Source organism: Cryptomeria japonica, chromosome 3, assembly GCF_030272615.1.
Source record: "Cryptomeria japonica chromosome 3, Sugi_1.0, whole genome shotgun sequence".
Lineage (NCBI taxonomy): Eukaryota > Viridiplantae > Streptophyta > Pinopsida > Cupressales > Cupressaceae > Cryptomeria > Cryptomeria japonica.
The window spans coordinates 175,193,431-175,218,153 of NC_081407.1; the positions used below are offsets into that span (position 1 = coordinate 175,193,431).

The following is a 24,723-nucleotide window of genomic DNA, read 5'->3' on the forward strand; positions in this document are numbered from 1 at the left end:
AGTTTAGACAAGTATGAATGTAAAATGAGATGTGAAGCAATGATGGACTATGTGAGACCTTAGAACAGGCTGAATGCTAGATGAAATCTGAAGAGACAACCTAGGAAGCTCAAGTATGCCGAAACTGATTTCTTTTGTTTGTTGGACTGTGAAATTTTTCCAATTTGTGAAGTTTTTGGTGGTGACCAAATCTGAATGTTTGACTATTTTTCGTGACAAGAGGACACAATGTTGATGAGGACTCAATGTTTGCAAGTGTTTAGACTGACAATGACTCCAAGAAAAGTGTGTTGTTTGATGTAAAATTGTTTTGCATACACTTGAAGACACAAAAGACACAATGTTTTGCTGTTTGGTCTTGATTGTTTGAATGTTTAGCATAAGTCAAGCACAATTCTTATGGCTGGCCAAGACAATAGTTGTTGATCCCACATGGGGTTTTACCCCTGAGGCTACGCTATTCAGAGCGGATACTTAGATGCTTGACCTCACTGGCTCCACCCTCGGCACTCACTTCTCAGGTCAGCCAAGCATCAGTCCCCATGAAAACTCCCCATGGCGAACTTTGTATCTCTACTAAGAACCGTATGTGTGTTGGCCGCTACTAGAGGTCCGACCTCTTGCCCCAACAACTAGAAGGATTTGGGCTTCTAAAACAAAAAGGTGCTAGTAAGGGCATCCGCTCGTGTGGCCATACATGCAGCACTTTCAGCTCTGTAAATACAGAAGGCTCCCAGTCGGTAGGGGTTACGCCCTACAAATGATCAAATAAATTTGATCAAACGGGTTTATGGGGAGACATAGTGTCGGTATGAACTAATCAACACACGTTATTCATAGTTTTCACCATGAATACATTTGATTATAGTGGTTTGGATGAGGTGGGTTTTCCTCGCTACCACTTGGGTCGTTCTCTTCTCACTAGTAGTCCTAATGACCACACGGGAAGACAGACCCTCTAAAGATTAAACAAAAAGAGCCTATTGCTCAAGACACAAAAGACAATGATTCAATTTTATTGCACCAATGGAAGTGTTTGCTAGTCTATGAAAACAAGGCACACAACAAAAATTCGAAAACCCTTGCCAAGACCCTGGAACAAAATTTGTTAGTAGTTTGGATTGTTTCAAATGATCACCCCTTCCTGCAAGCACACAAGTTAGGTAAATTTTAGATCCAAAAGACTTTATGAAATAGGGGCCTTCAATAATGCGTTTTGTTGACCAATTCAAAGACCTGATTCATCATAAAAAAAGAACACCTGTAAAATTTCAAGATATTTCCAGAAATGTAAGAAAATCCAAAAAATTTGTTAATTTGCTCCAAAAATTAATTTTTTATGAAAAATCATAAAAAATTCATATAAAATGCAAAATAGATCCAAAAAATCTAAAATTTTTATTGGAGAGTTTTTATGGTCTTCCAAACCTGCACAAAAAATTTCCTGCAACAAATCCAAGCAGTTTGTGAGATATGAGTAAAATAATGCAAAACCCTAATTTTCAAAGATCTGATTTTTGAAGAATGATTTTGCATAAAATTTAAAATCACAAAGAACAGATCCTGTGTATAATTCTGAGAGATTTCCAAAAATGTAAGAAAATCCAAAAAATTCGCTAATTTTCTCTCAAAATTAATTTTTTATGAAAAATCATAAAACATTTATATAAAATGCAAAATTGATCCAAAAAATCTGAAATTTTTACTGAATCTTTTTGATACTGTTACCGACCTGCACAAAATATTTTATGGCAAAATTGTGAGCCGTTTGTGAGATCTGATCAAAATAAATAAAAACCCTAATTTTTAAAGATCTGATTTTTAGGGAAATATTTTGCATCAAAATTAAATTCACAAAGAACAGATCCTGTGTATAATTATGAGAGATTTCCAAAAATGTAAGAAAATCTGAAAAATTCTCTCATTTGCTCTCAAAATAAATTTTTTATGAAAAATCATAAAAAATTCCTAAAAATTGAAACTTTGCTCCAAAAATTCTGAATTTTGGATTGAGAGCTCCTGATACTTTCTTCAACCTGAAAAAACAATTTGGTGCAAAATTTCCAAGCCGTTTATGAGATATGATCGAATCTCTCCAAGATCTTGATTTTGTGTCCAAAACCCTAGCTGCACAAGGTTATTCTCCAAATTGTTTTACAAAATAGCAATATAGGGTTAGAAAAATCTGCAAAAAAAAACATAGATCTAAGAAAAATCCATGTCCCACCAGGCGTGCCAAAATGTGTATGGTGAAAATGGATAACAATGATAACAATATTGAAAGGCTAAATGAATTCAACCACTAAACCCTAGCCTAACAATGAACAAAGATCCACCATAACATATGAAGATAACCTAAGACAATGCAAATAACTCAAAATCACAAAGATTATACCATCACATGTCCAATAGGGTTTTGATCTCCATTCTTCCTATCTCCATTGATCTTGTTTGATATGCTTGCTCTCAAATTTTTGTATGCACAAGAGCTCAATAAAGAACGGAATGTGGTTGCAAGTGGAATTGTAGTGTAGCCAAGTTGCATGAAAGATCATTAGGATGTGTCATTAGAATGCATAAAATGATTAGGATCATTAGGGTTTGACAATGAAGAAAGCATCTCCTTAAATAGAAGACACAATAGGAAATGGAGGGTTAAGATTGAGAGGTGTAAAAAGAGAGGTCGGCTAGGATTAGAGGGTAGGTAAAAGAAATAGCAAAATAATGAAAGAGGTAGGTAGTGTAGGAATTAAGAGATGAATGACATGTGTCATGTGTAGAAAAAGATAATGAATTAATTAAATAAATAAAGATTTATTTAATTAATAGAAGAAGTAGGACAATTAAATAAATAAAATATTTATTTAATTTAGGAAAGGGATAATTTAAATAAATAAATGTATTTATTTAAATGAGAAATAAGGCTAGAAGAGGATAAATGAATTAATTAAATAAATAAAGATTTATTTAATTAATAGAAGAATTAGGCTTAGATAATTAAATAAATAAAATATTTATTTAATTAGACATGACAATTTTAGGTGTCTACAGAACCCTTTCAAGATACAAGAATACTATTCAATAGCTTGGGATTCTGTTGGATCCTCCTACTACATATTTTCTATACACTCTATTTTATGACAAAGTAGGTTGTCTAACCAGGGACCTATAAAGTTCTGAATCTTTGTGGCTCTCTTTATCATACTGTCCCTTTCCTTTTCTAACTTTAATATTTGATCCATGACTGCCAAAATTGGACCTTCAAAATAACTTGTTAGGTTTGATGCTGGATTGTAAGAATGTGAAATATGAAGCAATTGGCCTTTACAATCCATAATCTGTTTGTCTAGGGAGGCAGTGAGCTTTGAAAAATCTAGACAAGTTTTATATACTTTACCTCCTTCCACTAAGGCTTCATCAATAGACTGTAGATAGGTAAGAAGTTTTGCCTTTTCTATTGATATCATCTGTAAAAATGTTTGTTTCTTAGCCTCAACGAATTTGTCTTTGGCCTCAAGTGCAAAATTTTTAACCAAAGAATCATACTATTTAGGAATGTACTCAATTATTTGCTAAAGTTTCTCGGAAGAGCTTGAGCTCTCTTTTGCTTGAAATTTCGGTACAAGCCATTTCAAAACATCAAAAGTGGACTTTATCAATTTCTTGTCCTTGGATTCTTCTTGGGCTAACTCTTGACTTGTCCGATCTCGGAGTGCAGCTGTAGCCAATACCTTTTCTGCTAGTGACATCAATTGGTAAGGCTTGTCAAAACTAATGGAAAATCCCGTCACTAAATCCCTTTATCTTTTGTTAAAGATGTGTCAATTGCCAATCCATAAGGAAAATCTGATTCTATCCTTTTGCCTTTGTCTTCAGTAGAGGTATTTTGGGGTATATATGTAAGTTCATTGTCTGCTAAAGTTTGCATCTCATGTTCACCAGTGGCTTCGCCACTTGGTGCACCACTCTCTTTTGGTGCTTCCCCTGATTCCTTTTCTTTTGTACCTTTTTCCTTTTCAACCTCTTCCTCAACATCGTGTACATTTGTTTTCGGAGGATTCTGAGTATCCTCAATGTCAAATTTTGGCTCATGAGCTGGTGGAGTAGTAACCGGTGGATCAATTTTCACATTTTGTTCATCTTTCCTTTCCGATTCCTTATCCTTTGGTAATTGAATGTTTTGAGACTGTACAAAGCTGGGACTTAGCTCATATCCTTTACTCAAAATAATTCTTACCCATATATCTATTGTTTCTTTCCAGATCTCTTCACAATATTAAGTTGTTTATCTAATGTTTAAGTTTTAATTATGTCAAACATGTCTTATTTATTAAATCTACAACCTCTTGTGAAGTGATGGATGGACAAAGATTAATCAATTTTGTTTCCTTCATCTATCTATCCAGATTCTGTGCAAGTAATTTTCTTATTTCTAATTTATCATATAGTTCTTTGGGCAAAACTTTCTCCAATTCTATCAATGTTCTACTAAATGAATCAAGATATAAGGCAATGGCCTCTTCTAACTGTTTATTATCATGTTCATCAAATTCATCATAAAATATAGAAATGTTTTTTAGATTACCATCATTAATAATTTGATCTATAATTTCTTGAGCATCTAACCTCTTTTGCTTACAGGTTCTCCTCTTAGTTTCTGACTTAGATTGTTCATCTCCTTTGGGCTTCCTTTTGTGTACAATAGTAACCTTAGGTGTCTTCTTGGGTTGATCCTTCTCTGATTCCTTCTTTTGATTTTCCTTTTTATCTCCAGAGGGTTGTACTCTAACAACTCCTGTGAAAACACCTTTCTTCTTTGGAGCTTGTCTGATTTCTTCTTCTGACTTTGTCTCTTGTGAAGATACTGCAACATATTCTCTTACAGGTTTTTTTTTTCTTTTCTTTATTTCCTTAGGTTTAGGGCTAGTAAGCTCACCAAATGGTCCTTCCCATTGTTTAGGTGGTTTAGTTGTAACTAGGAAAACATTAGGTGTGGCCTGAGCTTCTTTCTTTGCCTCTCTCTCCTCTTTTCTCTTCTTTTTCTTCTCTTCTTTTCTCTGGGATTCAAGGATTCAAACCTTTTGTTCTACTTTTGCCCTATCACGACCTTCACTAATTAGTTGCTCAGCTGCAAATCTTCTCATTTTCCTTGTGATGTTGGGTGCAACCTGTTCCTTGTGGACGTTTAGTCCCTTCTCTTGTGTAGTCTCATTTTTTTTTTCTTTTACATAAACTGGAGTTGTGAGTAGATGTTGTGCATATCCATCAAGTGCGGTTGCATCGACCTCATAGCCCATTTGCATAATCCAAACTATCCTGGGATAGACTGCCTCCATCATGCATTCATCCTTATTAACCATGAAACAAATTATGTCTTGATATTTCTCCACAATTTATTTGGGAATCCTTACCCTATTCTTCATCTCTTCTTGAAATGTTTTGAAAAAGGACCACAAGTTAGCCTTCTATTGCTTGTCTCCCTGTCAGTCTAGTATTTGTGTTATTTGAGTTGCAACCGGTCTATCAAATGCCCATTGAATTCTTTCATAACTGGGTACCATATTTAGAAAGTAAAAGGTTAAGCATATAATCAGAGAACTATACCGGATTGTATTCTTGTTATCTTGCTTGATCTTCTGAAGGTTGGTCATAAATTCCTTGAGCATCACACTACATAAGTCATAGTGTGCATCTTCTTTCACCATCTGATAAGAAATGTGAATGGCAGTTTTGAAGACTCAATTCAATCAGTTAGATTGGTAAACCTTATATCCAATCACCATTGCGGAAAATTTTACATTAGGGTCCTTGATATCACCAACCCACATTGATTTGCCATCATACATTGCGTCAATGAGTTTGCATACATTTGCATTGTTTGATATTAGCCGAAGCCCTGGCATACCTCCGACCTTGTAGAGGCATGTGATATTCTTGATCACTTCTTTTGTTATCATGTATGGCTGGTACAACCATAATAACTCCCCATTAATTCTGCTGAGGATGTACCTCACCCATTCATCTTCATCGAAGGATGGAAAATCCATGAATTGGGTAAAACCCTTCTTCCTCAATTGTGCATATTCTTGTTTGAGTTGATTGTCACTGATAAGGTGATCTGTGAATATGCGGGACATTTCATAATTCCCAATTTCTTCAATATTGCAATGAATATATGCCCTAATGTCATCAGTATGAAGAGCACCATGACAAACACTGGAAAATTCCTGCAAAGGATCATCCTAAAGTGATTTGTAAGGATGTTTCTTGAATTCTGGGCGTGGGCAGTTCTTGATTTCAACTACCATGGGAGTATCAACATTTGATGAGGATGCCATGATAAATTTTGAGGGTTTTAGCAAACAATAAATACCTTGATATATTTTTGGATGATGAAATGCTCTTTGGATTCAGATACTTGCACAAATTGCCTTAGGACTCTTGATTACCTTTAAAATCGCTCTTTAGAATACTTGATTGTTGTTTGAATAAATGATTTAACTTTTCCCCTTTTTATCACCATTAACCCTAATTTTCCATTGCGACCGGAAAATCTGACCAGATCACATAATCTGCATGTAGGTTCCGATAAACACTTGAATCCACTTGAGTGTCCATCCGCAATCAGAATTCCCTGAATTCATACCTAATCTAGGATGTTTGCATGATCTTCAATGATTTGCCTACCCCTAAGGCAAAGTGCCTTAGCTACCAGTTGAAGTTCTTGCTTCCAGTGTAGGACCTGTTTGTTCTACCAGTTGATCTGTTGATTGTGTTTCTGATTTCTAAACCCATCTTTTCTCATGTTGTTTTCTGATATCTTCAACCTTTGTCTTTCCTTTCTCATCTGAATTTTTATTAGCTACCGATGGATTATTATTCTTGCAATGCTTAGCAATATGTCCAATCTTGTTAACATGTAATATTGTTCTTTTGAATTGATTTTCTATACCCTTGATTTTCTTTTGATCTGCATTGGTTAGCCATATTTCCATATCTACTACAAGCATGACATCTAATATTTCTAATACTTATGCATTCTGTTGACTTATGACCATGTTTATTGCAATTAAAGCATTGACCGATGAATGATGCATTATTCTAATTGTTACTATATCTACACTAACTTGATACATGACCATATTTATTGCAAACAAAACATGTACCATTGAATTTATGAGCATTAGACTATCTTATCGATGATTTATGGTTTTGGTTGTTTGGATTTTTGGCATGATTATCCTTCTAACCAGATGATTGATCTTATTGTGCAGTTTCAGAGCTTTCTCCTACTTCGTATCCAAGACCTTTCTTCTCATTAACATTTTTTTGGCTTTTCAGCAATTCATCAAGTCTTGCAGAGATGGCTTTGAACTTGTCTTTGTACTCATTTGCAATGGCCAAATCATCTCTCATGATTATGATTTGTCTTTCAAGTCCTTGTTCATTGTTCCTAGATTGAATCAATTCAATTTTTAGCATATCATTGTCATGTATCAATTTGTTGCATTCATTTGATCTATCCTTCAATGCTTAAGCTAGGTTTTCTTCATTCTTATTTATGTCTTCAACCTCCTTGTGCATTCTCATAGTTAGGGCTTGGATTTCATTCTTCAAGGTAGTATTCTCCTGAGTGAGTTTTTGACATTGATCTTTCAAAGCATCTTCTTCATCACTACTTTTTTTGCAATTGATCACAGAGTTCTTTCCTCTTAGCTTGAGGAGCTAATAGCTTTCCTTGTAATGAAATCATGTATTCTTTGGCTTGCCTTAGTTAATTCTTTAATTTATTGCTTTTTTCTTTTTCATCATCAAGATCCTCAAGAGAAAGTTGGAGTTGTTGTTGCAATCCGGTTTCCATTGTTTTTCAGGTTTCGAATCTTCCTCAAGTTGTTTAACTTCTTCTGAAGAACTAGGCTCTGATACCAATTGTTGGAATCCAAGAACACTGAAGGGTGGGGGGTGAATCAGTGTTCTACCAGTGTATGAATTTATGAACTTATTGTTGATCAATTAGATGACAGAATATAAAATTAAAGTGCCTAAACAAATGAACACATAAAGCAATACCATAACACCAATATTTATATGTGGAAAACCCTGTAAAGGAAAAAACCACGGTGGGGCTGGTACCCACAATATCTATATACTTGATCAAGGTATACAAATATTACATAGAGGGGTATGCACATGCATACAGGCTTACCGCCTAGAGTTCACTACTCAAATACACATATATGGAAGTCTCACTGACTTACCAATCATTACATAATGATTTATAATAACACTGAACTTAAATGAAACATCTGACCATGCTAAATAAGTTTTGGTTGTAGCTCTGAGTTCTTCAACTAAACCGGTGATACTGATACTATGTTCTGCTACCGGTTAGGATTGTGTACCTACAACTATGCAGATATGTTATCATTCACTCAGCAATTCACATACTATCAATCTTTGACTTTTTCGCATCTCAAATTACATCATATGAATATATATAATCCATCGCTAAGTGAACTCTCTTGTATACCCTTATAACTTGTTCATCATGTCGGCCTTCATAATGAAAATAAACTTGTCGGCTTCCTCCCAAATCATAAAGTATATTATAAATTATCTCAATGATCTTATTTGATGTCAGCCTGGCATGCTACCCACAATTCCTCAAATGGTTTTACTAGGTCCCATAATATGAATTACCAGTACCAAGAATAACCGGTTAACAAGTATAAACCATAGGGTGTATACCGGTTGGCCTTATTTAAACAAAAAGATAAAGTGACGAGTATGGATGAAGAAATACCATCTCCTAAAGATGTTTAGTAATGTTTGTTGTTTTTGGACTGAATTGTATCTCAAATATTCTCAATCAATAGAATGGGTGGGCTACTATTTAAAGGTGTTTAGTAATGTTCGTTGTTTTTGGACATAATTTCATTTTGCAGTGACTCACTTAAGAGCCTTGTAACTTGTGGTGGGGCCCATTTGTCCTTTCAGCAAGTTACACTGTAGGAACAACTATACCCAAGGCTATAGCTTTCGCTCTCACCTGATTTCTATAGCAGCTCGAAGGATTTACCGCACGAGGTCATTCCCAAGAGTGATGTGTCTCTTGGCAGGCCTCTCTTAAAAATATAAACTTTGAGTGTTACTAACACTTTTCTCTTTCACCTAGGACCACGAAAGCCAAGGGAGAGGATAGTGTGTGTTAGAAGTAAGACCACTCGACCAACTCTTTTGCACAAGTGTGCCAAACACGAAATGCACTTGTTCTTTTTAACTTGTCATTGCACTGATTTTCTATCTAATTGGAGATGTTGCTCCAACAATCATGATGTTCTTTTTAACTTCAAATGCAAAGTGTTGAGTAAACTAGAACTTTGAAAATCCTGGTCAACTTAATTTGAAGCATGTATGCATGAAGGAAAATCGCTTTGCAAAAATGGAAACAAGTTGATTTTGAGTTTTATTTGCACCAAAATTGAAGTGTGGATTGTAAATTTTTGCTTAAGTTTGATGCTAGAAATAAATTTGTCTTGTTGATTTTAAGCACCAAATGAAAAATTAAGCCTAGACTTGCAATAAACAAAGTTGTTTTGTTCAATTTTAGAGCACCAAATACAAAATTTGATCCTAAGCTTGCAAGAAAACAAATTTTGTTTTGTTCAATTTTAAAACACCAAAAATAAGTTTTTTATTTTTTTTTATTTTTAAGGAAGTTGGCTTTAGACCTGCACAAGAAATGAACAATTAGTAAAAATCGAACCTATGGTGGGCTTCTACAAGCCTAAGAATTTTCACTTTTTCGGTTACAGGGTCTTTTTTACAACGTTCTATTACAATAGCGCTACTCTGTGTTTAAATAGAAGCGCTATTTAACACAAACGCGCTAATATAAATACAACAACGCTAAAAGGAAAAAATTGACAGTGACTGCAAAAGTGCTAAAACATGCTCAAAAGCGCCAAAACAAGTTCAAAAGCGTTAAAACAAGGTCAACAATGCCAAACTTGGTACAATAGCGCTATTGTAAGAGCAATGGCACTAGAATAACAAGTTGCAATAGCGCTACAACGTGATCAAAAGCGCTAAAGCGCAACGTGTGTGTCAAGTTCAACATTCAAACATGTTAGTTGTAAAAAAAAAATTGTTTTTTAGGTGTTTGGATTCATGTCGAGTTCACCAAATGATGCTCTGCAAAAAGGGCAAGTGTTAGATCAAAACCCATGGTAGTATAACACACAAAAAACAAGAAACAAGTGTTAAGGTTAGTGTTATTCAACCAAAGATCAACCTAAGAAGGCATATCAAAAGAGACACCAAGAACAAAGTAAAATATTTAACTATGAATGTAAATGCAAGAAGACATCTCCAAATGCCTTCTACCATACTCTTGACTCCTTCTCCTTTGTTCCTCTCCTCTACAAGTTCCAAAATGGTGTAGCTCTCAGCAGCTTTTTGCACTATGGATGCTTATGGAGGTTTGAGATTGAAGTATTTGCTCTAAATGTGAATAAAAAGCTAATACTATGCTATTGATACTAAAATAATTTATTTTAACCAAAATGACAAGATATTAGTAGTTTATGCTAAATGCTCTCTAGAATTCACTATAGCTTAAATGCATACAAGTTTTCAAGATCTGGATTATGAAGAAATGGGCTCTATTTATAGGAAAAATGGAGCAATGGATGGTTGAGATTGAGTAATCTCAACAAGGGTCAGGATTGAATGATTTGAGATCCATGTGAGGGCTTTCAACCCAATCTCAGGATGACAAGTGTCAATGTGAGATAGGTTGAGAGGAGAGGGAATAAGCATTAAATGCTTGACATGACCTTGGGAGTTAAGGTCAAGGTTAGTTGAATGGATAAACTCTTGTGCAAAGGCAAAAGGGATAAACATGGTCAAAGCAATAAATGTTTAAGGAGACACATGAGTGCAAGTTGAAATAACCATAAATGGTTATGTAAGAGCCATTAATGGTCATGTAATAGCCATTAGTGGTTTTGGAAGACTTTGGAAGTTAAATTGTTGAACACATAAAGCATTAAATGCTTTTCAAAGACTTTGAAGTGTTTGAGAAGTGACTCCATGTTGCTTAGGAATGTGACAATAATTAGGGGATGGATTAGGTTAATTAGGAAGGGGTTAGAAGAATCTAGAAGGGGGTTTAGGAATGCAAGTGGATTTGGTGGGTGAGGGAAAATAGGATTTTTAATTAAAAGAAATTAATTTATTTCAATATATGTGTGCAAGTTACATTTGTAGGAAAATGCAAGTGGGGGGGGGATAAATGATTTAAATAAATGTTTGATTTAATTTATTTAAAAGATGAATAGGGGATTTAAATGAAGTAAATATGATTTATTCATTTAATTGATTTGAATTTGGTTTAATGAATTAATTAAAATAAATTGAATAATTTATTTAATTAATAGGAGAATGTTTGAAGATGAATTAATTAAATATTAATTTAATTAACTGAGGGCTAGTGGATTAAATAAATAGCAAATATTCATTTAATTAGAATGGACAGATTTATGTGACTACGTTGATTAAACTCTGAATTAAGGTGCAACTCCCTCTAATAAATATTCAATCAACTCCAAATTACGCACAATCAATAGAATGCTTTTCACCAGAAAGCACTTAAAGGTAATTGCATACACCAGTCAATACAAAATGAATGCAAGCACTGATTCAAATGTAACTCTTTATATAAAGCTGACAGACTTCGTGTACACTAAAACAAAATGAAAAGCTTATAAAGATGAAATTTGCCAATACTTTTCTGCACATATAGAAAGTATAACAACCTCTTCTTTGAAACAGATTCTCACAGAAATCAAACTTCAAATATCAAACACACAGACTTGAAACTGAAGATAACTGTCAACAAGATTGTCATTCACTGATGATCATCCACTTTCTACATACACAAAATGTTTTTAGCCAATTTAAAGATAGTCTCTTCAAAAACTTAGTGAACCCTTTCAAAGTCATTACGAAACATATTTATACGTCACCAGACCAATAGTTCATTTAAACCAAAGTAACATTAACTCGCATGAGTTAATAGAAAGTAACCCGAACTGTATAACTGGAACTAAGGAAAATAACTGGACTTGCTGGCGAACAACCGCCAGCAGTGCTAGTCATGTCGTCTGCTCAGTTCTGATGTGATCGCTCGGGTTAGTGTTTTGGACAGACACCATCACCACTTTCGCTATGCTCCACTCTCGATGCACTTTTGAAAAATTCTGGATTACAGCTACGTGTGGCAAACTGATGTGAATTTCTCTCTGCTTCCAGAGCTCCTTCTTTCTCTTCACCATTTGCACTTTATCTTTGTGGGAATCCAGGTGATCGAGACAAACTGTGAGCATTGATTCCACTTTAGAGATCCTCGTAAAGTCTTCAACGGATAAGGATTTTTCCACCTTAATCTGTTTGATGTGGCTGCTAAACTGGTTAATCATTTGTGTAGAATCTTCCAAGGTTTCGCTATCCTCTTTAAGTAGTTGAACATCCACATAGTGTAAGTCCTTCTACATGGTTTCCCTTAAGGTCATTAATTCGCCACGCAAACTAGCCGACTCATTACAACCCTGTTCAATAATCTGGTTGTGCCACTCAATACTCTCTTTGCAAATAAACATCACATCTTCATTTAATCTGGGCACTTGATTTTCAGCAAGAAAATTCATCAGACCATAATGCTAAATATCCCGCATCTGTTTTGAAATTAGTGCCCATTTGGATCTCTCTTTTTTCCATAAGACCAAGTCAGAGTCTAATGGTTTGGTGACTTAGTCGGCATCTTTGAAGATCTGGCCCAAATCCGTTTTGTAATTGGTTGCTTGATGCATGATTGAGGTGAGCCATTCTGAGAAAATCTCAGCAATCATCTGTTTTGTTGAAATTCATCAAAGAATTTTTGATTACCCGGTGACTTTGGACTAAAATGTCCTGAATTTTGTGACAATGGTAACAGACTATTCTGCAGAGCATGAATCTATTGCACCATATGTGTTAAACTTTATTTTAACTCATCCTTGTCTCTTTTGTCCTTCCAAGTACGAGAGATAATTCTTTTAGTCGAAGTCTCCAGATATTTCACATCTACCGTTCTGGTTCTAACCCCCAAATCAATTCGTTCAACAACAAAATCTGCTTCTGAAGCCATAACAACATCTTTGTCGAACTCGGGTCTGGCAATGTCTACAGTCCAATGCTTTGTGCTTTCATCAATATCAATCATGGCCTCCATTTTATCTTTTTGGGCTTTGTAGACCTTCCTAGACATTTTCCAATAGCATCCTCCATTGATACCGAAATAGGAACCACATTCCCTTTTTTGGTGATTGAATCACTTAACCATTTTGGTGCTAGAGTCAGTTCCTTAGATGGCATGGGTGGAAATCCTACTGAGGATGATGGTGTGGCACGGTCCGTATGAGACTGGATTTCAAGTGTCCCTGGGTCTTGGAGAGTACTGTCTATGTCAATTAAAACCTTGTTTGCTTCAGAAATAGGGGATGCCATCTTGCATAGTGTTTCGTCTGCGTCCAAATCAAGGATGAGATGAGGCACCGACGATTGGAAACTCTTCTTGGTCCTTGACCTGGTAATTCAACCAGCAATAGAAAGCTCACCTCCGATGTCAAGTTTCTCTTCTTTAATCCTTATCTGCCTTTTTCCTTCATCAGAAACGAGAATGTTAGTTAAAACAAAAGTTTTACTTGTGATACTCTTCTTCCCACTTTTGCTTCTTGAATTGGTTGCTCGTGTCGGATGGAAATGACAACTCCTAAGCCAACTTTCTATCCTATGAATTATATTGAAGGTGCGTGTCTAAACACTATACCCCATATTTTTGCTCCAATCCACTTCTGGAAGAGGTTCGTCATGTACCCGCTTCATGAACTCGGAATCAAGTACATCTTCATCATCAGTGGTGACATCTGAGGTATCCATTAACAATCTCATGTCATGAATTTGTTTCAAAGTTAATCTGGACCAACTCCATTTCCTTACTTCAAATTCATCCTGGCAACCCTCCCAATAATCCTCTAACTAAGGAACATGCTGATTAGGCACCATCTTCTTCACATACTGAGGAATGAAACCCTTACTATCAAAATTATCCCTTTTCACAAAGGTCTTCAAATGCAACTTTTTAAATTCTAGCTCAAGATTCAGTGCATCAGAGATAGACCTATAGCTGTAATGGCCTAAATCAATAGGAAAAATCCCACTTGTGTCAGAGTCCTCACCATAATCCTTTGCGACATAGGCAAGCTGCCTAGAAATTTTGATCAAAATGCAGGAGTCTGAAACATATCTGGGTAGCCTAAAGGGTTCACCTGTAAATCCTCCAACCCTTAGGTAAGTGAAGTGACTAAACTGTATAAAGAAACTACCATAAATGTTAACGTGTTCAACTGCTTTTGTAGACATTCTTCTATGCAAATTACCTTGTAATTCAAAGGTCATCCTTCCAGTGAAAATATCATTCTAGCGGAGATAGTCATCAACATGCCCTTTCAAAGTCAAATTAGGATGATACTCATAAATTCTCATGTCAAGAACCTATTTTATATGAGACAATCCAGACCATTCTCTGACATAGGCAAGCATATATAACAGATAGGAAGACATATAAAAATTAGGCATCCCAAGATAATTGCTCAAATCTTCATGTAATCTTTCCGCGATGACAGTTCCCCAGTCGATGAACTGACTTTTATCCAGAGTGACCTGGATGAAGAAATACATCCAGTCCTCCCAGTAAAAAGAGTGGGAATTACCCTTTACCCTACTCAACAATATCACCAAGTCTCGGATTGCAGGAATTAATTGTTCACGGGTTAGAGGTCTCGACAACCTTGAGCCTCCTTTTTGGAATCTTAGGAGCCAATTCCGTGCAATAACAGTTCTATAATACTGCTTTTTCTCAGAGAAAATCCCATAAGATTTACCAATAGTCCAGTCTTCATAGGGTTCCCGATGTGGAATACCCATGGCTGCCATTATTGTCTATCTATCAATGGAAAACAAGACTTCACCATCATTTTTCCTGATACATCTATTACCCTTGTCATAATGACTCATACATTCTAAGACTAACTTAGGGCAAGGGGCAGCTATGGGAAAGGTAGCCGCTTCTAATAATCTGCTTTGTGCTACATCTCTCATCATAGGGTCCGCAGCTGAATTCCTTTCTCTTTCTAGAAAAACATCTAAATCCAACTGAACTAGCACTGTATCACCTAATTCCGTTAAGGAGCTTACCAGGGAAGACGAGCTAATCAATTTGGGCAAAACAGGCCTCATTTTTAGTTCATGAATTTCTCCAATTAACCCAGGCAAAGAAGGAAAGTGGAAATGGAAGCAAGCAGCTTAACAAAATACCCAGATCTTTAAAACAAACTGCAACAAATTAGAAAGTTGTTAAACATACCTTCCTCTGTTCTCTGTAAACCTCTATCGCAGCCTATTTTTCCCGCTCCGAAACTCCTTCTCAAAACCTTTTCAAGAAAATAATAATCCCGACGTGACAACTACTCAGTCTTAAAGTCGAGAAAATCTTACCTATCATTACCAAAATCTGCCTTCATTACTCTTTGTTTGTGTGACCTTACTTTGAAATGATTGCACTGAAGCATGCTTTAAATGCTAAGTCACTTCACTTCTGACACAACAGATCCTTACACATACTTGCTTTAAATGGCAGATTTCAAATCATTGAAGAAAGAATATTCCTTCCCTCGACGGCCATTTATCATGTCCTAAAAATCTGCGTCGTCATCTCATGGCAAGTCACATGTTCTCCAAGAAGCCTATACATTCAACTCTGAACTCTGCAAAACAATCGCAACACAAAATTAACATGACAAATCTTGAACCTTGAACCAAAAAGGTTCAAGTTCAAAGTTCAAAGAATGCAAAATGCCGACAAGGACTAGAAAAACTTAGAAACCGCGCAGGAGGAAAAAACATTCAAAGCAACACTCGTTGAACTTTGAACCTTGAACCAAAAAGGTTCAAGTTCAACATAGTGAAACTAAACAATGACTGAATTACATGAGGAAAACTTAAGAAAATGAGTTGACCGATGAATTAGATGAGCACTACTTCCAGCAAGGACACATATGCAATGGAAATTTTATAGGGGCCCAATAGTGGCTTTGCATGGGGACTGGAACTTGTAAAGTACCAAGCGATGAATCTCAAAATCTCTGGTTTCGCAAAATGACAAACTAAGGTTCAACTCACAACAAAAACCGACACACCTAGGCTAACACAACAAAAAGAAAGTATGTACAAACTAACAGGGGACGCTTGTCTATAATTGGTACAATTTTAAGTCCTGCCCATTATAAGATAGGGGTAGTTCAAAACCATCCTAGTAAGCAAGTTTAAAAGAATTGGGCCCCTTTATCTCGTGAATCACATAAGGCCCCTTCCACAGTGACTCAAATTTGCCATGAGCACCTCTCGGTTCTCTTCTTTTATCCCATAATAACACCAAGTCCCCTTTCATAAACTTTCTACGCCTTGCTTTCTGATCAAAATCCTTTTTAACCCTCATATAATGTTCTGTAATCTTGTCAACCAACTTTTCCCTTTCTTCTTCAATCTTGGTTAACTACATAATTCATTTTTCAAGAGAGTTTTGAAAAAATGCGTCTTCTATCACTGTCTGCAGTTTAGAAGCTGCTAACTCTAAAGGGAGAGATAGTTGTGCGCCAATACCATATACCAGCTCAAATGGTGACATTCCTATGGCCCGTTTCGATGAAGTTCGATCCGCCCATAGTGCTTCATGCAGCTTCTTATGCCAATCCCTGAAATTTTCACTGACCAATTTTCTCATGATGTTGATCATGTTCTTGTTACTTGATTCCGCCTGACCATTACCCTGAGGATAATAATCAGAAGCGTGTGCCAAAGAAATTTTGTGATCAGAGCAAAATAAGCTCAACTCAGATGAAGAGAAATTTGATGCATTATCTGTGACTATTTTTTGAGGGACTCCAAACCTTACAAGAATATTATCCTTAAGGAATGCACACACAATTTCTGAGGTAGTTTTTTTAACGGGGATAGCTTCCACCCACTTAGTGCAGTAATCCATTGTTGTTAATATGTGAGTGTGCCCCGCACTGGAAATGGGGTTCAAAGGACCAATAAAATCTAATCCCCCCTGCTTAAACAATTCTTCAATTACCACGGGCCTCAAAGGCAAGGCAGCCAACTGGGGTTTACCTGTAAACAACTTGCATTTCTCACACCTCGCCACCCAGGCGTATGCATCCCAGAACATTCTTGGCTAGTAGTAATAGTTTCTCAGGATTTTGTATGCAGTCACCATAGAGGAAAAATGACCCCCGCATGCTTCATTATGAAAAATTTTCAACAAAGCTTCTTGGTGCGATTTATCCACACCTCGGAGGAAATTGCCATCTAAACCTTTCTTGTACAATATGTTATTAGAGATGACGTACTTTTCAGCTTTCAACCTCAAATTTCTTTTTTCCCTAGGAGAAAGATGATCCAAATAGTCTCCATACGTAAGATAGTATGCCACATTGGTGAACCAAGAATCCCGGTGATCAATGAACAGGGTTAAAGGTAAACTGTCCTCTTCTTTAGACTCATTCTCTGCTATCAATCTATAGAGGCCTTGTCCTCTGACTAGCTTAGTGGGCTTGATATCCAAATTGAATTCTTGTATCTTGGAGACCCAAGATGCTCTATTATTAATGCCAACATCCTGTTGAGTCAAAACAACTTTTACTGCTCTATTGGGAACAAAAACAATCGCATGCGAATGAAGTATGTAATACCTAAACTGCTTCATGGCTTTTACCACCGCATAAGCCTGCTTCTCTATCTATGAGTATTTTAACTCATGCTTCTTTAGGGGAATACTCATGAAGGAAATCAACACCTCCTCATTATCCTCACCCTTCTGTACCAAAATCCCAGACATAGTATGTTCAGATGCATAACAATAAATAATAAAGTCCTTATTAAAGTTTGGGTTTACCAGGGTAGGCGCATGCGCAATTGTCTTCTTAATCTCTTCAAAAGCCTTTCTGCCAGCTTCATTCCACCTAAAGGATACCTTTTCACTCATCATATTCACAATGTATTTACTAGTTTTAGTGAAATCGAGAATAAAGCGCCTTAAGAAGTTCACCTGTCCAAAGAAAGACCTTACTCCATTTCTATTTGAAGGAAGATTGAGCTGTTGTATTGCCTTTACCCTTTGTGGATCAACCTTTACTCCCTCTCGCGAAATGATATGTCCCAAAATTTTTCCTTCCGTGACACCAAAAATAGACTTTTTAGGGTTTAAGGATACTCCATGTTCTCTACATCTCGCTAGAACCTTTCTCAAATCCCGCACATGATGCTTCCTTTTCTGGAGAAAATAGTTAAATCATCTAAATACACCACAATAATCTTATCCCTCAAATGTCTGAAGGAAAGATCGATTGCCCTTTGAAAAGTTGCTCCTGCGTTAATCAACCCAAAAGGCATCTTGTTATATGCAAAGGTACCCCAGGGAGTTATAAAGGCTATCTTGTGTTGATATTGCTCCACGACACTAATCTGATTATACCCAGACAAACCATCCAACATGGACATTATCTCTGACTCGGACACATTTTGTAAAATATGATCCATTGCAGGCAGGGGCTAATTATCTTTCAGACTTGCTTGATTTAAGTTTCTGAAATCAACACAGATTCATATCTCACCATTTTTCTTCCGAACAGGAACTATGTTCGCAATCCAGGTAGAATGATATAGAGGATAAATAATTTAGGCCTTCAACATCTTGTCAACCTCATGAAAAATTGCTTCCGTTACCTTTGGATTAACATTTCTTAGCTTCTGCCAGAAAGGATTAACACCTAGTTTCAAAGGAATCTGATGTTGGAACTTACCATCCCTAAAGTTCTTCAAGTCATCATAACTCCATGCAAAAACATCTTTAAACTCAACCAGCAAATCAATGAACCTCCTTCTTTCCACTTCAGAACAACATTTTCCCAGATTAAGAAATTTAGGATCCTCATTGGTACCAATGTTAATTTGTTCATACTGCCCAACACTTCGAATTACAAGATCTTCCTTATCTCTTTGCTTAACATATCCATCTTTCTTGTCGAAAAGACGTACAAGAGAAACTAAACCCTTTGGGATTTTATTTCCTTTTAACTGCAACATCCCATCATGTACTTCTTCTGGTGTATCGGGAGAAAACTCTTTACAATTCGCGTCTGATCCCTCATAAAACAAGGATGTAAAAATGTCAGCACATTGTAAAAAGTTTTGAATCTGTTTATTATTTTCAAACACCTTCTAGGATTCAGAATTATCAAGCACAGTAGGTCTATCCATTAGTTCAACCTTGTAAGTGTTGGTTGTGAAATCTGGATGTGGTACCAGTAAAGCTCCAGATACCGCCAAAGAATCACCCTTCGAATTAAACTCCCTAGGAATGGCTTCAATTGAAAAAGCATCAAAGGCTTCGATCTCATCCCAAACACGATTCCTATAGTGTTTCAATCTCTCATTTTTTACTGCAAATAAGCCGCTCACCTACTTAACAATAAGTTCCACATCACCTCGCACCTTCAACATTTTGATTTGCAATCTCTTTGCTTTAGCTAGACCTAATAACAAGGCCTCATATTCAGTCGTATTATTCATGTTTTGGATTTCCAATTTGAAAGAATAAGGAATGACCTTTCCATGGGGAGGTATCAATACAACCCTAGCCCCTGATCCAGAAGATGAACAACTCCCATCAAATTCCATAGACCAGAGTTCATTAGACTTACCTGAATCCCTTAACATACTCTTGTCCTCAGGGTTAGTTGATATCATGTAATTGCCAAAGCCGCAGTATTGATACAAAATTTGAGCTTTCAGATCATCTGAGGGAAAAACTGTGTACTTAGCCTTTGTTTCAGGGTGCAATAGGACACTTTGTTTTCCAACTCTAATCATTGCTTGAGACCAATCCATCATAATTTCCCCTCCCATGTCCTTACAAAAAGTGCGACTTAACAACATGCCATAGCTAGCAGGGATGTTAGCCACTAGGATTGTCAACTTGATTCTCTTAGCAGGGTGTGCTACCAAGGCAACCTACGCATCTTTAATTTGCCCCAATAAAGGAACCTGCTTGGAGTCCATGGAGTAACATTTGCCAGAGGTCTTTGTTAGGGTTAAACCTAAAGCTTTTGCTATGACTGAAGGCATGACATTATTGGATGCTCCCGAATCTATTATGCAATTACTCAACTTATGCCCATTGATATATAAGGACACATAGAAAGGTTCTAGTTTATTTTCAAGATTGGGTTCAAGCATATCATCTTGTAGAGGAATAGTCTCTGATGAGCTTTCAGGGATTACTAGATAAGGACTAGCATTAGTATGTGCTAGAGAATCAGTACTCATGGGTGTTTGGGTTTCACTTGCTAAGGCATGGGCATCATCCCCTTTGACAAATTCAACCAACCTATCTAGTTCTTTTGGGTTTAGTTTCAAATACATAGCTGGAGAAATGTAAACACAAGATGTCTTGCAAAATCCAATGATATCAAAAGGATTAGTAAAAGAATCAAAACTTGAAGAAGCAATCCCTGGAACAATTTTTGAAAACCTCCATGATGGGTCAAGATTTCTTTTCCTTTCACAGTACTTTGGACGGGCATTACAATATCTTGAGATTTCAAGTTCTGTTGACTTCTTGTAAGAATTGCGTATGAGGAATCTTCCAAAGAGACCAACATGTTTCCTCCCCTTTCTAAGTCGGAAACATATTCCATATAATGAATTTCAGAGTCGCCAGACATACTTTGGGAAACTCCTTCATCAACTTCTAAGATTGTTTCTCCTTTACTGATCATTTGAGAAAAATGAACCATCTCGAGGCATGAAAAACCATCATGCTTGTCAGTTAAATGAAACAAACAAGAATTTGTCGTGAGGGGTAGTGCTTCAATAGAAAGTATTTATTGTACATGGGGTAGTTGTAATTGTCTTCCTCCACCTCCTCCCTGTCGATTAGGATATCTTCTAGGAACGTCTTGATATGGTTGGGAATAGGAAGTACTTGCTTTAGGAGTTTGCCTCTTTAGAGCAATTACATCATTCATTAACCGTTGGATAACAGGATCTGAGGAAGTAGTGGGTTGGACATTAGATATTTGTACTTCTCGTTTCCATTTGCCCGCAGTGATCAAATCATCCTCTAATTCAACTGTGAGAGTTTTAGCGGCATTCAAATCAGCAACCCTTTGCCTATGAATCAAGAAACTAATCTCAGAGGGCATAGAATTGACAAAAAAACATTTGAGATTATCATCTGAAGGTTTTTGGTTAACCGAGATCTTGTGTAGGATCTTATCAAATCTTGCTACGAAGTCCCTCATGGATTCAGGAAGCTCCTTTTTCAACTGGGATAACTAAGCCAAGAGGGAATGCTCATCTTTAGCTACTTTAAATCTAGCTTCGAATCTTGTCTTCAAATCCTACCAGGTCGCTATCACACTATTCGGCAAATGATAAAACCAATCAGCCACCACTCTTGTCAATGTCTGAATAAACAACCTAATAGCCACATCTTCATGTTGAACTGTTATTACTCCACAGGCTACACTAAAAGCATTCAAGTGTTCATCTACAGTGACCATCCCGTCCCTACTAAATTTGGGCAAATGATCTCTGGCAGCTTTTGGCAAAGGATTAAGGTTCAAACATAAATTCAACGGTCATACAACTGCCCTCCATAGTTTGTTGGCCGCCATTGGGAGTATGATATTAATAGGAGTAGGATTAAATGAAATTGGTAAGGCAACACCGTGCAGGACCAATGCTTGACAAACTAGAGATGCAGGTGATGACGGAAAAGGAGATGGAGGTCTACTCCTTGCCCTTCGTTGGGGCAAGAAGGTGGGTTGAAAATTTAAATTCAGCAATTCTTCAAAGATGGGATCAGAAACCCCCCTCCTTCTTTCGGATCTAGTATACGACCTGGAGTCCAGTGTGGAACAATCAGGGTAACAATCATCTCAGAATTTGGAATTGATTATCAGGGACGTGGATAAATAAAACCCTAGGAACAACTACCCTTTCAAAGACTAACACGGGCTGATCCAATTGTCTTTCTATTTCGCTAAGAAGAGAACTTATCCTGTTATATTTTGGTCGACTTCTTCTATGCCTCCAGGCCAGAGTATCCATCTCTGAGGTAATGTTACTTTGTTCCTCTTGTACCCAGTTTAAATTTGGTTGCAACACAGGCAAAAACCCTTCAAGAGGCAATACCATTTATTGCGAACCATGAAAATAAAGACAAATTTTCTACCAAATGGTTGGAAAATCATTATATTGATTAACCTTTGAATTAAGGTACAACTCCCTCTAACAAATATTCAATCAACTCCAAATTACGCACAATCAAAAGAATTCTTTTCACCAGAAAGCACTTAAAGGTAATTGCATACATCAGTCAATACAAAATGAATGCAAGCACTGATTCATATGTAACTATTCATATAAAGCCGACAGACTTCGTGTACACTAAAACAAAATGAAAAGCTTATAAAGATGAAATTTGCCAATACTTTTCTACACATATAGAAAGTATAACAACCTCTTCTTTGAAACAGATTCTCACAGAAATCAAACTTTAAATATCAAACACACAGACTTGAAACTGAAGATAACTGTCAACAAGATTGACATTCACTGATGATCATCCACTTTCTACATACACAAAATGTTTTTAGCCAATTTAAAGATAGTCTCTTCAAAAACTTCATGAACCCTTTCAAAGTCATTACGAAACATATTTATAGGTCACCAGACCAATAGTTCATTTAAACCAAAGTAAAATTAACTCTCATGAATTAATAGAAAGTAACCCTAACTGTATAACTGAAACTAAGGAAAATAACTAGACTCACTGGCGAACAACTGCCAGCAGTGCTAGTCATGTTGTCTGCTCAGTTCTGATGTGATCGCTCAGGTTAGTGTTTTGGATAGACACCATCACCACTTTCGCCACCCTCCAATCTCGATGCACTTTTGAAACCTCCTAGATTACAGCTACGTGTGGCAAACTGATGTGAATTTCTCTCTGCTTCCAGAGCTCCTTCTTTCTCTTCACCATTTGCACTTTATCTCTGTGGGAGTCCAGGTGATCGAGACATTCTGTGAGCATTGATTCCACTTTAGAGATCCTCGTAAAGTCTTCAACGGACAAGGATTTTTCCACCTTAATCTATTTGATGTGGCTGCTAAACTAGTTAATCATCTCCGTAGTATCTTCCAAGGTTTCGCTATCCTCTTTAAGTAGTTGAACATCCACACAGTGTAAGTCCTTCTGCATGGTTGCCCTTAAAGCCGTTAATTCACCACACAGACTGGCTGACTCATTATAACCCTGTTCAATAATCTAGTTGCACCTCTCAATACTCTCCTTGCAAATAAACATCACATCTTCATTTAATCCGAACACTTGATTTTTAGCAAGAAAATTCATTAGACCATAATGGTGAATATCCCGCATTTGTTTCAAAATTACTGCCCATTTGGATTTCACTTTTTGCCATGAGACCAAGTCGTAGTCTAATACTTTGGTGACTTCGTGGGCATCTTTGAAGATCTGGACCAAATCCATTATGTAATTGCTTGCTTGATGCATGATCGAGGTGAGCCATTCTGAGAAAACCTCAGCAATCATCCTGTTTCATTGAACTTCATCAAAAACATTTTGATTACCCGGTGAGTTTGGACTAAAAGGTCCTAAATTTTGTGACAATGGTAACAGACTATTATGGAGAGCATGAATGTATTGGGCCATCTATGTTAAACTTTATTTTAACTCAGCCTTGTCTCTTTTGTCCTTCCAAGTACGAGAGATAATTCTTTTAGTCGAAGTCTCCAGATGTTTCACATCTACCGCTCTGGTTTCAACCCCCAATTCAATTCGTTGAACAACATAATCTTCTTCTGAAGCCATAACAACATCTTTGTCGGACTCAGGTCTGGCAATGTCTACAGTCCAATGCTTTGTGCTTTCATCAAAATCAATCATGGCCTCCATTTTAGCTTTTTGGGTTTTGTAGACCTTCCCAGACATTTGCTCACAACATGCTCCATTGATATCAAAATAGGAACCACATTCCTTTTTCTGGTGATTGAATCACTTAACCATTTTGGTGCTAGAGTCAGTTCCTTAGATGGCATGGGTGGAAATCCTGCTGAGGATGACAGTGTGGCACGGTTCGTATGAGACTGGATTTCAAGTGTCCCTGGGTCTTGGAGAGTAGTGTCTATGTCAATTAAAACCTTGTTTGCTTCAGAAATAGGGGATGCCATCTTGCACAGTGTTTCCTTTGCATCCAAATCAAGGATGAGATGAGGCACCGACAGCTGGAAACTGTTCTTGGTCCTTGACTTGGTAATTCGACCAGCAATAGAAAGCTCACCTCCAGTGTAAAGTTCCTCTTCTTTAATCACTGTCTACCTTTTTCTTGCATCAGAAATGGGAATGTTAGTTAAAATAGAAGTTTTACTTGCGATACTCTTCTTTCCACTTTTGCTTCTTGAATTGGCTACTCATGTCAGATGGAAACGACAACTCCTAAGCCAACTTTTTGTCCTGCAAATTACATTGAAGGT

At 36.7% G+C, this 24,723-nt stretch overlaps 2 protein-coding genes across 2 annotated transcripts; both read right to left on the bottom strand.

Annotated features, from left to right (window-relative positions):
- Window positions 1-3,790: 3,790 nt before the first annotated feature.
- LOC131029186 (uncharacterized) lies at window positions 3,791-13,273 on the bottom strand. The gene is made up of 3 exons (XM_057959581.1): window positions 13,130-13,273; window positions 4,586-5,057; window positions 3,791-4,266 (listed from the first exon to the last, which is right to left on the bottom strand). Exons 1-3 carry the CDS (start codon window positions 13,271-13,273, stop codon window positions 3,791-3,793), a joined length of 1,092 nt encoding a protein of 363 aa, XP_057815564.1.
- Window positions 13,274-16,663: 3,390 nt separating this feature from the next.
- Window positions 16,664-17,332, bottom strand: LOC131874026 (uncharacterized). Its single transcript, XM_059217233.1, has one exon. The coding sequence runs from the start codon at window positions 17,330-17,332 to the stop codon at window positions 16,664-16,666; it is 669 nt and encodes a 222-aa protein (XP_059073216.1).
- Between the last annotated feature and the right edge of the window lie 7,391 nt (window positions 17,333-24,723).

Excerpts from the sequence above, each read along its gene's own strand:
- LOC131874026 (XM_059217233.1), bottom strand. The coding sequence starts at position 17,332 with ATGTTCTGGGATGCATACGCCTGGGTGGCGAGGTGTGAGAAATGCAAG.
- LOC131029186 (XM_057959581.1), bottom strand. The coding sequence starts at position 13,273 with ATGGAGGCCATGATTGATATTGATGAAAGCACAAAGCATTGGACTGTA. Across the intron at positions 5,058-13,129 it reads TGGGGGTTAGAACCAGAACG|AGAAAAGAAGAGAAGAAAAA; the intron begins GTAGATGTGAAA and ends CTTGAATCCCAG. Across the intron at positions 4,267-4,585 it reads AGATCAAATTATTAATGATG|AGATCTGGAAAGAAACAATA; the intron begins GTAATCTAAAAA and ends AATATTGTGAAG.